This window comes from Camelina sativa, chromosome 11 (assembly GCF_000633955.1).
Source record: "Camelina sativa cultivar DH55 chromosome 11, Cs, whole genome shotgun sequence".
Taxonomy (NCBI): Eukaryota; Viridiplantae; Streptophyta; class Magnoliopsida; order Brassicales; family Brassicaceae; genus Camelina; species Camelina sativa.
Genome location: NC_025695.1, coordinates 46,235,233 through 46,251,222, shown reverse-complemented (window position 1 = coordinate 46,251,222; position 15,990 = coordinate 46,235,233). Strand labels below are relative to the sequence as shown.

At 36.7% G+C, this 15,990-nt stretch overlaps 5 protein-coding genes across 5 annotated transcripts; 2 read left to right on the top strand and 3 right to left on the bottom strand.

Moving 5' to 3' along the window:
* LOC104726714 (transcription factor PIF7-like) lies at window positions 216-2,172 on the top strand. The gene is made up of 6 exons (XM_010445641.2): window positions 216-510; window positions 645-1,065; window positions 1,143-1,247; window positions 1,308-1,373; window positions 1,474-1,854; window positions 1,936-2,172. Coding segments are annotated over exons 1-6 (1,101 nt in total). The 5' UTR covers window positions 216-508; the 3' UTR covers window positions 2,062-2,172.
* Window positions 2,246-4,722, bottom strand: LOC104726713. Its single transcript, XM_010445640.2, has 3 exons — window positions 4,658-4,722; window positions 4,419-4,466; window positions 2,246-3,833 (listed from the first exon to the last, which is right to left on the bottom strand). Exon 3 carries the CDS (start codon window positions 3,818-3,820, stop codon window positions 2,339-2,341), a length of 1,482 nt encoding a protein of 493 aa, XP_010443942.1. The 5' UTR covers window positions 3,821-3,833; window positions 4,419-4,466; window positions 4,658-4,722; the 3' UTR covers window positions 2,246-2,338.
* LOC104726711 (heparanase-like protein 2) lies at window positions 7,238-10,951 on the top strand. Its single transcript, XM_010445636.2, has 10 exons — window positions 7,238-7,432; window positions 8,343-8,598; window positions 8,706-8,742; window positions 8,825-9,008; window positions 9,103-9,251; window positions 9,414-9,647; window positions 9,725-9,914; window positions 9,989-10,114; window positions 10,211-10,310; window positions 10,393-10,951. Exons 2-10 carry the CDS (start codon window positions 8,386-8,388, stop codon window positions 10,774-10,776), a joined length of 1,617 nt encoding a protein of 538 aa, XP_010443938.1. The 5' UTR covers window positions 7,238-7,432; window positions 8,343-8,385; the 3' UTR covers window positions 10,777-10,951.
* LOC104726712 (probable leucine-rich repeat receptor-like protein kinase At1g35710) lies at window positions 10,880-13,741 on the bottom strand. The gene is made up of 11 exons (XM_010445637.2): window positions 13,554-13,741; window positions 13,030-13,177; window positions 12,860-12,931; window positions 12,608-12,679; window positions 12,322-12,393; window positions 12,089-12,232; window positions 11,904-11,984; window positions 11,732-11,803; window positions 11,582-11,653; window positions 11,404-11,475; window positions 10,880-11,215 (listed from the first exon to the last, which is right to left on the bottom strand). The coding sequence occupies exons 1-11, from the start codon at window positions 13,636-13,638 to the stop codon at window positions 11,125-11,127; spliced, it is 981 nt and encodes a 326-aa protein (XP_010443939.1). The 5' UTR covers window positions 13,639-13,741; the 3' UTR covers window positions 10,880-11,124.
* LOC104726710 (26S proteasome non-ATPase regulatory subunit 10-like) lies at window positions 14,204-15,985 on the bottom strand. The gene is made up of 2 exons (XM_010445635.2): window positions 15,883-15,985; window positions 14,204-15,479 (listed from the first exon to the last, which is right to left on the bottom strand). Exon 2 carries the CDS (start codon window positions 14,907-14,909, stop codon window positions 14,388-14,390), a length of 522 nt encoding a protein of 173 aa, XP_010443937.1. The 5' UTR covers window positions 14,910-15,479; window positions 15,883-15,985; the 3' UTR covers window positions 14,204-14,387.

The following is a 15,990-nucleotide window of genomic DNA, read 5'->3' as shown; positions in this document are numbered from 1 at the left end:
TTAGAAATGCGTCTGTTTCTAAATCGGTGAATCACACGCTTTGCTTTATACCGAGTAGTCAATGCATGCAATGGAGAGATTTCAATGTGAGTCAGTTGAAACTAAAATGACGTAAATGCCCTTAATTATTGGTATGTTTTTTTGGTAATAGAGAGGATTCTGGACTTGAGGGGCAAAACACAAACAATCCTTTGCCACACATATGTGCTCCGTCCACATAAAAACCATTTGACGTTTTGGCAGGGACCATTTTTAGAGAGGGAGGAGACAAGAAGAGAGAGAGAGAGAGAGGCTCTTTATTATAACATCAATATGGATCAAAGACAGATACAATGCATGAGTTGTCGCTGTGATTGTGGAGAGTTTGCAAACAAAGAAGAAACAAGATTACAACATTTTCAAGCAAAGAAGGAGCGAAGAAGAAGAGCCAAAAAGGGAAGAACATAAAAAAAAAAAAAAAAAGCTTATTGTCAGTTTATTCTTTGCAAACGTGCGGTCTAAGTAACACATGTACACCTCTCTGTTTCTGATAAAGAATTCTCCTCTGTATTTGTTTCTACTAAAAAGAGACTTCTGTCTCTTACTATCTCTCTCTCTCTCTTTCTCTCTTAACACAAAAACAATTTTCGTTTTTGGTGACTCAGGTCGAATTACGGAGTGAAAGAGCTCACATGGGAAAATGGGCAATTAACCGTTCATGGTCTAGGCGAAGAAGTCGATCCAACCACCTCGAATGACCCTATATGGTCCCAAAGTCTCAATGGGTGTGAGACTTTGGAGTCTGTGGTTCATCAAGCGGCTCTACAGCAGCCAAGCAAGCTGCAGCTGCAGAGTCCAAATGGTCCAAACCACAATTACGAGAGCAAAGACGGATCTTGTTCAAGAAAACGCGGTTATCCCCAAGAAATGGACCGTTGGTTTGCTGTTCAAGAAGAAAGCCATAGAGTTGGTCACAGCGTGACTGCAAGTGCGAGTGGTACCAATATGTCTTGGGCGTCTTTTGAATCTGGTCGGAGTTTGAAGACAGCTAGAACCGGCGACAGAGACTACGTCCGCTCTGGATCGGTAAGAACTATCAAAAAAGTTTTTTTTGGAAAGATGACTAAAGGATTAACCAAAAGAGGATTATATATAATATACAGGAAACTCAAGATACTGAAGGAGATGAACAAGAGACAAGAGGAGACGCAGGGAGATCTAATGGACGAAGGGGACGAGCAGCAGCTATTCACAACGAATCTGAAAGGGTAATAAAACAATTACACAACTTTTCTAGAAAAGCAATACTGACTCTTAGTTTGATGCAGAGACGGCGTGATAGGATAAACCAGAGGATGAGAACACTTCAGAAGCTGCTTCCTACTGCAAGTAAGGTAAATCTATATCCTAGAAGAAACTACTTTTAAAGTTTAAGAATTTTTCTATGTCTAAAACAGTTTCTTTAACTCTATGAGTTATATATGGATATTTCAGGCGGATAAAGTATCCATCTTGGATGATGTAATCGAACACCTTAAACAGCTACAAGCACAAGTTCAGTTTATGAGCCTAAGAGCCAATTTTCCACAACAGATGATGATTCCGCAACTACCTCCACCACAATCAGTTCTCAGCATCCAACAACAACAGCAGCAACAACAACAACAACAGCAGCAACAGTTCCAGATGTCGTTGCTTGCAACAATGGCTCGAATGGGAATGGGAGGCGGTGGCAATGCTTACGGAGGTTTAGTTCCTCCTCCTCCTCCTCCTCCTCCTCCTCCACCATTGATGGTCCCTACTATGGCTAACAGAGACTGCACCAACGGTTCTTCAACCGCTTTAACTGATCCATACAGTGCCTTTTTCGCACAGGTAAAACCTTCTTTAAGTACTGTTTCTGAGAAAGGCTATAAAAATCTTGAGCTCACTATTGTTGTGGCTATGATGATGCAGACAATGAATATGGATCTCTACAATAAAATGGCTGCAGCGATCTACAGACAACAGTCTGATCAGACTACAAAGGTAAATACAGGAGGCATGCCCTCAAGTTCTTTGAATCACGAGAAAAGAGATTAGTCTAGCTATATACTTATTAAAGATTGTTGTATCGTGATTGTAAAAAACTGTTTTGAGTATGGGAAAAAAAAAAAGACTTGCAAAGATAAAATTGAAAGCTTTACAACTTCATCATCGTCTGATATCAAATGCATAATAAACTCTTTTGCTATTTTTAGGACAGTTACAAGAATATTATTATGTCTCTCTAAAAAAAAAAACAAACATGTTCTCCAAGTTTAAAGTGTTGAATGTTAATAGATCATTATGCACAAATAAAAAATTTGTCTTCTTTCTTTCACTCTTCGGAAACCAAAGGTCTAACCTTAGACGCAGATGTTGTGGCCTTGCTTTGACTTGATTTGTGAGATGTCTTATAAGTGTCCTGAAGAGAGATAACAGTTTCAAAAGCACCAATGAGAGCTTTCACTTTGTTCTTCCTTACCTTTGTGAGCTTAATAAATGTCTCCTCAATCACATTGTTCAACAATGTCACCATTTTCTTCTTCCCTTCTACTTTTTGATGCCTCAGAACAACCTTCTCACGTTTACTACTTTCGCAAGGTTCGTTCTTCGTCTCAACACCCAATCTCCTATCTTTAAGACTCTTCTTCTTTCCTTCGGTTTGTGTTTTCAGCTCCTGCACAACCCTCTTTTTGAACTTGATCCATTTAGGAGAAGAATCTTCAGGTTTCGGATCAAGAACCTTTCCTTTCTTGAAAGTCAGCTGCTGAGCTAGACTCACCTTTACTCCTGTCTTCTTAACCCTAATCTTCTTCTCAGTTTTTGGATTTGCTTCAAGGTCTGCAGAACCAGTTTCTTTTTTCTTAGTCATCAAACCGGTACTGATCGTACCAGGAATCTGTTTAGTAGGACTAGAACCACGTTTAGGAGTAGTCAAGCTTTTATTTCCACTTCCCATGGTTTTCTTCTCACTCTGAACACCTTTGACGCTAGACTCAACAACACACACAGTCTTCTCTTTTACATCTTCACTGTTAACTGTCCGAGTCTTTGCCTTCTCCATATTCTTTGGAGCAGAAACCTTAAAACTTCCAGCGCCACTGACCTTTGAAACCTTCACCATAGCAGCATTCGACTTCTCACTTCTCAAGCCAGGAACCTTTTTAACAACAGAAGATGAACCACCACTCAGAGTACTCACGGTTTGTTTATTTCTCCGAGCTATATCATTGCTTTTAACGCTAGAACCATCAATAGATCTCGCAAGCTCACTACTAGATTCTGAATTCACAGAAGCATATGGTTTTATTTTCAGAGCCAATGTATCTCTCTTTGCAGCCACAGAATTGGTACCAGGAATCTGCCTACTCACACTTCCCAACGACTTCCTTGTCAAACTCGAAGTCTCAACTTTGATCACATCTGAGCCTTCAATACTCTTTCTCCTAACCATCTTCCACGGTTTCACAGCATCATCTTGATGATCACACCTCTTTCCATGTTTACATAAATCATGAATCGAACTCACACGATGATTCCCACGATAACGGGACTGAACCTGCGGTTTACTTGGTCGTGTACCTATTGTTCCAGTCGAGTAGCGTCTCGGAGTAGCACCTTTTGGTTTAGGCACTTCACTGATCACTGGTATAATCTCATCTTGATGATCCTTGGATACCACAGATGCAACATCTTCAGCATTCCCCACATCCGTTACATGTACCCTTTCCACGGAACCCTCTTCAGACATCTCCGGAGTATTTGTATCGCAAGAATTCTCAATCTCTTTGACCTCTGAAGTATTCTCCTCAGCCATTGTCAAACCAATCCTGTTCAGGAAACAGAGTGCGTTACCGAAAACATCAAATTAATCAAATATAAATTCATTCATATGACATTTATATCCATTAAAAGAATGATCAATTATAAACAGAAATCATCACGAAGAGAGACAGGAAAAAAATCACACAGAACATATACAGATGAACATAAGGGATACTTTGTGCCCTATTACCTATTCTGATCAGATTGTGGAATTTGACATCATAAAGAACCAAATCTCTAGAGAAAACAAATCTACCAATTTAGATGACTCAACAGTCTAATTTCAAAGAAGTGTAAATTTTGTTGACTTCCAAAAGTCTCAATCATCGTTGATCATCATAATCAATCACATCATTACCTAAACGACAAAATTGAAACTTGATCATGACGCATTACGAAAATTAATCACTTCTTGTGTATGTATACAAAACAATAAAAAGGTTTGAATTCTGATCGGACAATGACCTAATTCTACAGTAGTAACGCAATAACTACTACACACGTTTAAAAACCCTACCAAACAGTTTCAAATTCAAAACCTAAACAAAACGTATATCAAAAGAAATCAAGAAATCTAGAGAAATTGATACCTTTAGATTTGCTTCCTTCCTTACTTTATTATTCTCAGAGAATTACAACTGCAGAAGAAAGAAGAAGACCAAGAAATCGGAATAATATGAGAGAAATTTTGTGTAATGTATATATAAAATATATATGAAGTTTCTTTGAAGTTTTTGTTAAGTTGGAAACAAATAAAGAAGAAAGAAGAGAAAAGGGTAGAGAGATTTGATAGTTAGGAAAAAGGAAACATGCAGAAAACACAACCAACCAGAGAGGAGAGGGGAGAAATCTTCTTCTTGTGCACAAAGTCTTGTGAGAGAGAGGGAGATGTCTGATTTTTTATATATTGTCTCTCTTATTTTATTTAAGTTACTTTGGCTCGATTTATTATTTAATGTTTTCTTATATTTATCTAGTTTCTAATTTACTTAGATTTGATGCTACCAAAAACGAATCAGTGTTATTTGAAATTATCATTAATCTCTCTATATACACAGTATTCTCCCATAAAAAATTATTGGAAGAATGCATGAATATTTCTAAAAAAGTAGATCTCTTTCTTAGCATATAAGTGTTTTCGGTGAAAGGTAAATATAATTTTCTTTTTTTTTGGCACAAAGGATATTTGACAATTTCATATAAATAATATTTGTTAAAGAAAAGAAAAGAAAATAAATCACTGCTAAATCTCAAAACTGTTTATAAGGGCATGATTTTTGTATTTTTTCTTTTGACATAAATTGACTTTGATTTGTGAAGACATCATCATATGACATAGCTTTGGAGGGATCAGATACCTTAACTTAGTTTTTATTTTTTTATTTTTTTTTCATTTTGTTTTTGTGGACAAAAAAACTTAATCTTTAGATTCTTGTATGTTTTATTGAAAAATATAAGATAAGGTGTTGTTGACCCAGGAACAATAATACTCCCCATGTCCCTAATAGATTGATGTTTTAGCATTATCACACAGATTAAGAAAAAAGTTTAAATTTAATCATAAATTAATTTATAGTTATTTTTTTAGTAGATAGAGAAAATATAAACCATTAAATAAATTTATGCGAGAAAAAAGCATAAAGTAAAAAACCATTTTAGTTTTTTTTTAATCTACAAAATCAATTTTTGGAAAATAAAAATATATCCTAAAACATCAATTTATAAGGGAGAGCGAGAGTATTTAAAAAAAGAAAATAGATAATATGGCAGCCAGAAAGATGTCATAACAAGAGAATTTGGGGATTTGGCCAAAAAATTAGTTTTTATTACGTCTTCAAATAATAATCCAATATGATATAATATGTGATAATCTATAATTATAAATGAATGATTAATTTACCACAAGTCTTAAAATTTCAGTTTTTTGTCTTCAACATCAATAACTTGGGTCGGGCCGTAGACATTGTTTACGATTGGTAACGAGTGTTATTTGTGGTTGTAGAGACTTTTTGGGTGCAAATGGTTGCTTAAAAGAAAAAATTGGTTGAACAAAATTGGGTTGAATAATATTCAACTTATTCATCTCTAAAATAGTGGCTGAACAAGTTGAACATTTTTGCTGTAGGATTAGTTTATTTTTCAACTTTTTAAGTTGAACGAGCTAAATAATTTTTTTCCAACCTCTTCAAACTTTCCAATGCAAATGGTGAAAATTGGTTGAATATTTTTTTCCAATCTGTTCAATCTCTTTAACCTTGCGACCTTTGACTGTAAAAATTGGGCTGTATAGAATTTGGTTGCATAGACTTTGGGTGTAAATACTTTTAACTGTTAAAATCTGATTGTTAAAAAAAATTTTAAATCTGTGACTTTAATTTTATTAATAACAAAATTATAAAAAGATATAAATGTGATGATAAGTAAATTTGTGAAGAAGAGTAGATGTCAAAAGAAAGATAAAAAAATGTTGATAATTAATCTATAAAAAAAGGTTTGTGTAAATATATATAAATTTATATAGAGTTTTTAATTATGATGGAGGAAGAAAAAAAAAGTTTTTTAAACTTGTTGGTTTTACGGTGTTATTTTGAAGCTTTAAAAAAGAAAATTAAAAAAAAAATTAAAGTAGCTGTAAAAACTTTTTAAAAAAAAGTTATGATTGGCAAATAAAATGCTTTTAAGACTTTTAAATGATTTTAAAGTCTTAGGGCAGCCCATTGAGGTTGCTCATGTAAATGCTTTTAATAAAAAAATAATAAAAAGAAGAGAGAACAGAAAAGAAAAAGAATAATTGCTTGTGGTAGTTTATCAGTCTATATTTAGACTGATGTCAAATGATTAATGGTACACATGTTCAAAAATAAATGTAAAAGAAAAATATGTAATAAAAATAGATTTTCTTAATTATCTGAGAAATGTTTCATCATTCCTCCACTAAAGATATGGTCTTAAAAGCTTTTACCAATCGGGGCGCTTAAGTATTAGCTAGTTTATTTATTTTTATTATGGGCGTGTAATATAACCAAGTCATTGGTCCTTGGAACTTTTGGGACTTCGATTAGATCCGTCCACCTCTGGGCGTTGGATGTGTGGTGGATATAAAGATCATGTAGACCGGTGTAGACTGGATCCTCTCTCAAGAGCTGCTCAAAGATACCTTCCACCCACAGCCAGAGGCTCCTACTTATCTCCTTGATCTTGATTTGGGTGGTTTCAAACTATGTAACGTTTTGTTGTTGACTTGTCGTATGTGGTTCGTTGCTGCTCTGTTATTTTGTTTGTAACTTGTAACCGGTATCTCTATTAATTCGCACTAAATTAAAATCTGGTACACTTTCGGATTTGGTAGAAACGGTTTAACCAGACCGATCACGATTTTATTAATAAACGAACTTTAAAGAAGAAGATGCGATAATTAGAGAGACTCTTTCTATCTAATCTCTCTAATGAAGTGTTGCCAACGCCAAGAACAACAAAAAAAAAAAAAAAAAAACATCTCCCCTCTCTCTGCTTTTGAGTTCCCCCAGCCACTAATCAAAGTCTCCTTTTTTTTTTACTTCAGACTTGGCTTTTTGTTTCTCTCCATGGATGCTGGATTTTAAAGGTCAGTTTCTATTCTGAGTTTAGTTTGATTTTGCTCTATATATCTCAATCAAATTAATCATACAGTATCTCTCTTACAAGCTCCAGATTTTTTTTTTAATTATATCTAGAGATTACATGAAACTGATTTAATTATGATGAAGTTTAACTAAGAGATTAAAAGTTAGAAAATTACGTGGTTGACTTGATATTGACTTGTGCCATCGTCTTCATTAATAGACTAACTTGCGTTTTGTGTTTTGTCTTATTCCAAACCCAGAAATAAAATTCTTTTTAAAGTTTCAGAGACTATTTCTTTATTGAAAATTAAATATTAGTAATGATTATATCACCCAAAAAGGTCAACTAAAGTAATGCTCTTTTGCCATGCGTGCCTCTGAGTGAGTCCTGACAACAATATTTTGAATTAAGTATTGGTTAAATCTTACTGTAGTCATTAAAAATATACCAATATTAACAATTAATTTTTGCTAGTTCACGGTAAAGTATCACACATATAATACAACATATTCTTCGGAAAAAAAAAATACAACATATTCACATATACAATTTTCAAATGCTAACAAATGTTCACTTTTCAACTTTAAAATTTGAATGAGTTTATTGATAGAATGTGAAGAGAGTTTAGGAATGGAAGAATCAATATTTACTCTCATGAGAATGAATGTACATAGAGATACATTTATATAGGGAATTAATGAATTAACATAATTATCTAACTAATAGAATCATATAATATAACAAATATCTATAATATATTTAGAATATCTTCTTTGATCATTAGGATCTTCTAGATCCTTCTAATCATTTGGCTTGAGTTGTATTCTTCCTTTTCTGTATTTTATCTTGGCTATATTTTTCCATTTTCTTGTAACAGTACTTTACCATTTCTCAACTGGCTTCTCTTACAGATCAAAACATAATCAAAGCGTGAGGCTCAAACAAACCAGTAAAATGGGCTACAATGTTGTGCTCTTGAGTTGTATGCTTCTACTTCTCGTTACTTTTGCTAGCGCCAACATGGAACGAGCCATCATGGTTATAGACGGTGCACGTCGAATCGCTGAGACTGATGACAACTTTGTCTGCGCAACGCTTGATTGGTGGCCACCTGAAAAATGCAACTATGATCAGTGTCCTTGGGCTTACGCCTCTCTCATCAATTTGGTATATATAAAAACACCTTTGAGCTTTTGGACCCCTTAAAAACTAATCACTTCATCTTTTGGCTAAAAAGTAAACTCTTCTTTCTTTAATGTTTTGAATGATCTCAGAACTTATCTTCTCCTCTTCTTGCTAAAGCTATTCAAGGTTTGTGACCTCTCTATCACAAACCGATATTCGATTCTCTTAAAGACTTTTCTTCACTGATATATCTTCTGATTGTTGTTAGCTTTTAGGACGTTGAGGATAAGAATAGGTGGTTCCTTGCAAGATCAAGTGATTTACGACGTAGGAGACTTGAAGACTCCTTGCACTCAGTTCAAGAAGACTGACGACGGTTTGTTCGGATTCTCTAAAGGATGTTTGTATATGAAGCGCTGGGACGAACTTAACCATTTCTTCAACGGAACCGGGTAAGCATGTCATCCTTCATTACTATATATGGTGGTTCTATGTGGCCTATCCCACATTCCCACTATGAACTAACTCTTTACTATAATTCCGCAGAGCTATTGTGACTTTCGGTTTGAACGCTCTGTATGGGAGAGATAAACTCAGCGGAAACGCGTGGGGAGGGGATTGGGATCATATTAACACTCAGGATTTCATGAACTACACAGTCTCAAAGGGTTATGCTATAGACTCGTGGGAGTTTGGTAAATAGAACTGCTAGATCTCTCTTTTCTTCCCCTCTGCTCGGTCTTTTGGCTATGTGCTTAATTACAACTCCAAAACCAAGTAGTGTTTGTCCCTTCACACTTCTGATGTTGGATCCTCACGTTAGTGTTCTTTCTTTCTTGTTCTTGAGTCTTGACTAGGTAATGAGCTTAGTGGAAGTGGGATTGGTGCTAGCGTGAGTGTAGAGCTTTATGGGAAAGACTTGATTGTACTGAAAGATGTAATCAATAACGTTTACAAGGATTCTCAGACCAAACCTTTGGTTGTAGCTCCAGGTGGATTCTATGAAGAAAAATGGTACTCAGAGCTTCTTCGGCTCTCTGGACCCGGTGTTCTTGATGTCGTGACTCATCATATATACAATCTTGGTCCAGGTCTGCATAAGAAAATAAATCAGTCTTTGTAGCATTCCTACACAATGATGAGTTTTATATTGAACCGAGTGTTGCAGGGAATGATCCTAAGCTAGTGAATAGGATACTAGATCCAAATTACTTGAGCGGGGTTTCGGGGACATTCGCGAATGTGAACCGAACAATCCAAGAACATGGACCTTGGGCTGCTGCTTGGGTTGGAGAAGCCGGTGGAGCCTTTAACAGTGGTGGCCGTCAGGTTTCAGAGACATTCATTAACAGCTTCTGGTAAGACAGAACCAAAAATTCACATTCTATATTTTCTCGGTTCTTTAACTGACAAAACGAACTCTGATCCTAAGGTACTTGGATCAGCTTGGTATGTCCGCGAAGCATAACACCAAAGTATACTGCAGACAAGCTTTGGTCGGAGGATTCTACGGTCTGCTCGAAAAGGAAACGTTTGTTCCCAATCCAGATTACTACAGGCAAGTACATCAACCATAAACCATAACTCCAAAACCAACATAATTGCTTTAGGCGAGTCATAACATTCACTTCTTGATCTCGAAAATTTTGACCAGCGCGCTTCTTTGGCATCGTTTGATGGGTAAAGGCGTTCTCGAGGTTCAGACAAATGCCTCGGAGTATCTACGAGCCTACGTTCATTGCTCCAAAGGAAGAGTGAGTGTATACATCTTTTTCTCTCTGTCCCTAAATCATCCTCTAGTTTCGGTTTTGTAACTGCTGAAATCTATCATTACAGACGGGTATAACGCTTCTTCTGATTAATCTGAGTAAGCAAACAACGTTTACAGTCGGAGTCAGCAACGGCGTGAAGGTTGTTTTGCAAGCAGAATCGATGAAGAGGAAATCCTTGTTGGAAACAATCAAGAGCAAGGTGTCTTGGGTCGGAAACAAAGCTTCTGATGGATATTTGAACAGAGAAGAGTATCACTTGAGTCCACAAGATGGTGTTTTGCGCAGCAAGATAATGCTCTTGAACGGTGACCCTTTGGTACCTACAGCCACAGGAGATATCCCAGACCTTAAGCCAGTCCGGCACGGCGTGAAATCACCGGTTTATGTCAATCCGTTGTCGATATCATTCATAGTGTTACCTACCTTTGATGCTCCTGCCTGTTCTTGAAGAGAATTTTTATTGGTAAAATTCAAACACTGAAGAACACTATTTGGTCCCAAAAGAAAAAGGAAAATAAAGAAGAGACTGTAAATTTCTTGGCAATTGTATGTATTAATGTAACACTTCAATTGTATTATTCCAATCAAATCATTTGATTAAGGAGAAATATAGATTAGTGGAATGTGTCTAACTATACAATATAGAGATAAAAACTTGTAGTCTTGCTTTCTTTTCACTTTCAAAAATCAACAGACCATACAAAAAATAATAATAGTGGAGCGGACTAAATTGGAGCCATTTCTAGGTAGTTCTCTGAGACGTTTTCTCGAGAACCTTCTAGAATCTTCTATCCGATCACACGGCAAAATCGGCATCAGAAACTTCTAGAACTTTGTGGGTACCAATTGGGTTCACGCCTGCTTTGAACATGTTGCCTTCAATGTACCTACAACATCGAATCAGATCTCCAATTGTCAGAGTGGATATTTACGTAAGAAAACCTTCAACTTTTCCGCAGAATCACTCATCTGAAACTCATCCAGATAGATTTCACACATAACTGTTTCACATAGTTCAAATTCTTATATTGTTGAAAGCTTTGTTGTACCATTCAAATATTAGGTGAGAACTCACATTTCTTTGAGGAATGGATGCTTGTAGAATGCATCTGGGATTCTCCCGCTAAATTGGTTGTGGTCAAGGTACCTAGTTTCATCAACATTCATGATCCCATGAGAATGCATGTTTCCTCTTAGATAGTAAGCAAATCAGAGACAGAGAGAAAGTTCAGCAATCTATCACAAAGACTTACAAGTATGTCAGTTTAGGAATATGAGCAATTGCAAAAGGAATGTTCCCTATAAATTTGTTGTAGGACAGGTACCTGCAAAACAAATTAAACGGAGATCAGAGACCTCCCAACTAAATCATTGAGTTATTGTGCAGTGTAGAATGCTCTTACACAATCTCTAAGTTTGTCAGATTTGACAGTTGAGCAGGGATCCCTCCACTCAAATAGTTATTGTTCAAGTACCTAAAGAAATCGAGATTTTTAAAAGGGAATTCTTTGTATATAATACATTAGATCAAAATGAAAGAGAGAACCCATGGGCGGATCCTGAAGGGATGCTTACAAGTTGCGAAGAGATGGGAAACTTCCATCAAAACGGATGAGCTCCCGAATAGTTCCAACCAAATGGTTGTTACCAACATCTCTGGAAAATAATGGGACACACCCCAAACCAGGTCTCAGTAAAGTCAAAGGTAAGTAATGGTAAAAGACACAAACTATACGTAGAAGATGGTGTTTGGTGATTACAGGTGGCGGAGGTTTTGCAGCGTGCCCAGTTCTGCAGGGATTCTACCAATGAGACGGTTTTCTTGAAGATATAGATACCGAAGCTCGGGAAGAGCAGCCAGTTCCTTAGGAATTTCTCCCTTGAAGCTATTGAAGCTCAAGTACCTTTAAGATACAAAAGACAACATGATTAATTTGGAAACAGATGGATGGCCAACCATTAGAAGCTAACAAAGAAACACAGAGGTACTCACAAATGGGTTAGTTTCTTCAGCTCTCCAATCTCGGGGGGAATCACATCTTGTAGTTTATTCCACCTCAAGTTTCTAAAGGTAAGAACAGAGTGAATGGTTAGGTGAAGTATTTGGGAACATGAGCATGATATGATGATACAACTTACACAATCCAGTCACATAAATTTCACAGTTCAAAGCTGTGTTTGTGAAGAAATCTGGATACTGTTTCCCAGAGCAGTGTATTGAGATAAAATGAAAAAGACAGTAAATTAACAATCTATTCGTAAGAGCACAAGGAACATACAGTACTTTCAGCCGTTTCAGTCTTCCAATTTGTGGAGGGATTGGACCAGTCAACTTGTTGTTATGCAGATCCCTGAAAAACCAAACAAAAAAAAAAAACATCTTCAATTTTACCCTCTCAAACAGTAACGCTCTATAGAATTCCTAGGCAATCCACAACAATCACAAAACTAGGTCGCAGATAGCTATTTCAAAGAGTTGTCACATAGATCTACCTAATCACTCATTTCAAAGGTTTTAGAAAGTAACTTACAGTCTAGTCAAATCCAAAAGATTAGTTACTGCAATGGGGAAAGGTCCAACAATCGAAACGGCATAAACTTCTCTGCAAAATCAGACAGACCAGGTAAGTTAAGTTCATAGAAGCAAATCAGGTTGATGATACAGAAGAAAACACAGAGGTGAGAAGAAACAAGAACATACAACTCAGTGACAACCCTATAGTCTCCTTGTGTAGAACAGGTGACACCAGACCAAGGTGGAAGGTCTCCATCTCCACAAGGATCATCACCGACCCATGAATACACCACTCTCCATCCCAAAGAGGCTTTGATTTCATTCAAAGCTTTCACTGTGCAGAGGATGAAACAGAAATTAACTTTGAGGATGAGCTTATATAAGATACAGTAGTATCTAACTACACCTTGAAGCAGAGAAAGAACCAAATCACTGAGACTATAACAATTATTATCAGATCTAATCATTGTTCACACATAATTCTCTCTACATTTGAGCTAAGCTCAGCTCAGATTAGAAAGATGGAAAAGAGAAAAGAATCGAACTTTCGTGCTAAATCATGAAAATTGATAAGAGATAGAACAAATCTTGATAATGGGTATCTTCCAAATACGTGAAGAGCTATAAAAAAAAAAAAAATATCAATCGATCGATGAAAGATCTCAACCCATAGATACAAAACCAGACGGTGATAAAAAAGCAGAACTTACCATCTCGCTTCAACGTCTTGGATTGAGTAAGAGCAAACAAGAGTGAGAACACACAGATCAGAAGTAGCTCACAGCGAGAAGCCATGGTTTTTTTTTTTTTAATTTTTTGCTTAAACAGCCCAAAGTGGGAAAAGAGGAAAAACGGATCTAAGAGGAGAGCGAAATTAAAAAAGACATTTTTATTTTCTCTGCCTAATCTCAGATTCGTAAACCGAATACGTGTGTTCAAACCCGCTTCTCACCGACGGGTCTGGTAGCGACCCGGATTTTTCTTGTAAGTAAATATAATAAGCTCACTTGTTTTCTTTCCCCAAATTATTTTTACTAACCAACTCAATTAGAATCTAGGAGTAATTTGTTTCCCGAATTAGTTAAACATGTCCTAAAAAAAACAAATATCAATGATTAGAAACATTAAAGCCATTACAACAAAAATACTATGCTTTAGGCTCATAATCTATGTTAATTATGATAATCACTACTTATTTGAACATAAACACTCAGTTTAATTCGTTTCACGAATAAAAGTATTCTACTTACGCATCGTAAAATATTTTAATTTACCTGAATAAAACTAACTGATTCAGCGTCAGTGATTAGGATGAGATAAATTCCGGTTAACTCATATTTGGTTGATCCCACCAAGCCTAAAAAAACAAAGTCTGATAAGTTCTCAAACTGAAGTTGAAGAACACACAGAAGATTACATTATTGTATGAAAAACTCCGCAGTTTCAATGTTTCAAATATAAGATCAAACACAAAACCATAACATTTTCTGACAAGTGTCTCAACCAGAGAGAAAAACAAAACACACCAAGAAACAACAAGAAGTTCAGTTCTCAGAACTGGAAGATGTGTCTCCACCAGATGAAGAAGACTCGCTGTTAAGTTTCTTCATTTCCTCGTACGCCCATTCAAGCCCGTGACAGTAATGCACCGGCGGATTAAACCTTGTATCACTTATATCATCTGCTAAGAAGGCACCATTCTCCACCAGAAACTTGACTGCTTCTCTCTTTCGCTCTTTAGCCGCAGCGTGGAGAGGAGTCCACCCGCACGAGCCCCATGTTTTGGCATCGATGTTGGCCCCACGTTCAAGGAGCAAATCCATGACTTCTATGTGACCTCCCTCTGCTGCAAGGTGAAGCGCACTCACTCCTTTTGATTTCGGTCCCCATGCTAGAGCGTTCACGTCCATGCCTTGGTCGAGAAGCTGTTTCACGGATTTCAGATCGCCTTTCCTGGCTTTGATGTGGAGCGGATTCCAGCCTCTGTCATCGACATTTGATCTGGGAGATCGGCGTCTAAATGAGTTACGCCTGAGAGAGAATGCAGCCGGCTGTTCTTCAAGCATTTTTGGGCCTGAGCTTAAGCTAAACAAGAACTAGCTTCGAAAGTAGGATACGGGTCTGTGTAGGACTAAGAGACTCGGGTAGAAACTAACCAAACGGGACTTTCACAAGAACTCAGCCAGCAGTGTAAACTTATTCTATGAGGGGACAGATTTACATGATATTGGTGTAAACCTCTCTCACCCAAGAATGTCTAAAGAAGGTACTACTTCAGGGCCAGGCTAAGGATGATTTGCAACACCACTATTTAGACTAGACACCGTAAGAAAGCAGACTACTAAAGTAATTCAAGTTGAAACAGAGCAACTCAAGTTAACGGGAGGCAGATGAGTGATTGGCGATGCAGTAAGGGAAAGAAGGATTCAAACCAGGGCCGAAGACACTAAGCTTTCGAAGGATCGCAGATAAAGCCATAGACAGGGAAGAGAAAATGAGCATTACTTAGAAAGAACTTGAAACCCTAATGATTGTGAAAAGCCGTAGTGGAGCACGACCACATTGATGAGACTGAGAATAAACTCCAAATTACAGCCAAGAAAACAGTTGATGAGAGAACTATGATTTAACCAAATCTGCCAACATAAGAAAGAAGAGAAAACCAAAATTAGTGAAACAAAAGTATATAAATCAATCTCTCTGTAATTGTAGTATAGGACAAAACCACAATAACAACACCCCAGAGAGTTTTCAATCCAATTATGGCACTTCTATAGTCTTCTCATGTATCAAAAGTTTCACAAGACAAATCAATCAAAGGATCCAATTCCAAAAGGCTCCTCCCAATTCAACACAAATCAGAAACATATCTATCCCACCAAAACTACTGAGGAGAGGGCTAAATCATACGAATCCGAAAATTGAAATCGGAAACTAAATAGAGAGACAGAGACGACGAATCAATATTTCAAAGAAAGCAAATCAGTTTGACGCATACTGAATCGAAGGGATCGAAACAAAAACATGAGAAGAGCGTACCGTGTAACGAAGCGAGGAGACAGATATGGTGAAGCAAAGCTCAGAAACACAGACTTATCTTCTCACCAGAGATCGGAGGATACAGAGTTTTTTTTTTTTTTTTTTTTT

What these genes read in the sequence shown, in the direction of transcription:
- LOC104726714 (XM_010445641.2), top strand. An exon ending in ACTACGTCCGCTCTGGATCG is followed by an intron (nt 1,066 to 1,142) that starts GTAAGAACTATC and finishes TATAATATACAG; the next exon opens with GAAACTCAAGATACTGAAGG. An exon ending in TTCACAACGAATCTGAAAGG is followed by an intron (nt 1,248 to 1,307) that starts GTAATAAAACAA and finishes AGTTTGATGCAG; the next exon opens with AGACGGCGTGATAGGATAAA.
- LOC104726713 (XM_010445640.2), bottom strand. Translation starts at nt 3,820, where the DNA reads ATGGCTGAGGAGAATACTTCAGAGGTCAAAGAGATTGAGAATTCTTGC.
- LOC104726711 (XM_010445636.2), top strand. Translation starts at nt 8,386, where the DNA reads ATGGGCTACAATGTTGTGCTCTTGAGTTGTATGCTTCTACTTCTCGTT. An exon ending in TATAGACTCGTGGGAGTTTG is followed by an intron (nt 9,252 to 9,413) that starts GTAAATAGAACT and finishes AGTCTTGACTAG; the next exon opens with GTAATGAGCTTAGTGGAAGT. An exon ending in ACATTCATTAACAGCTTCTG is followed by an intron (nt 9,915 to 9,988) that starts GTAAGACAGAAC and finishes TCTGATCCTAAG; the next exon opens with GTACTTGGATCAGCTTGGTA.
- LOC104726712 (XM_010445637.2), bottom strand. Translation starts at nt 13,638, where the DNA reads ATGGCTTCTCGCTGTGAGCTACTTCTGATCTGTGTGTTCTCACTCTTG. An exon ending in CTGCAAAACCTCCGCCACCT is followed by an intron (nt 11,985 to 12,088) that starts GTAATCACCAAA and finishes ATTATTTTCCAG; the next exon opens with AGATGTTGGTAACAACCATT. An exon ending in CTGACAAACTTAGAGATTGT is followed by an intron (nt 11,654 to 11,731) that starts GTAAGAGCATTC and finishes TTTGTTTTGCAG; the next exon opens with GTACCTGTCCTACAACAAAT.
- LOC104726710 (XM_010445635.2), bottom strand. Translation starts at nt 14,909, where the DNA reads ATGCTTGAAGAACAGCCGGCTGCATTCTCTCTCAGGCGTAACTCATTT.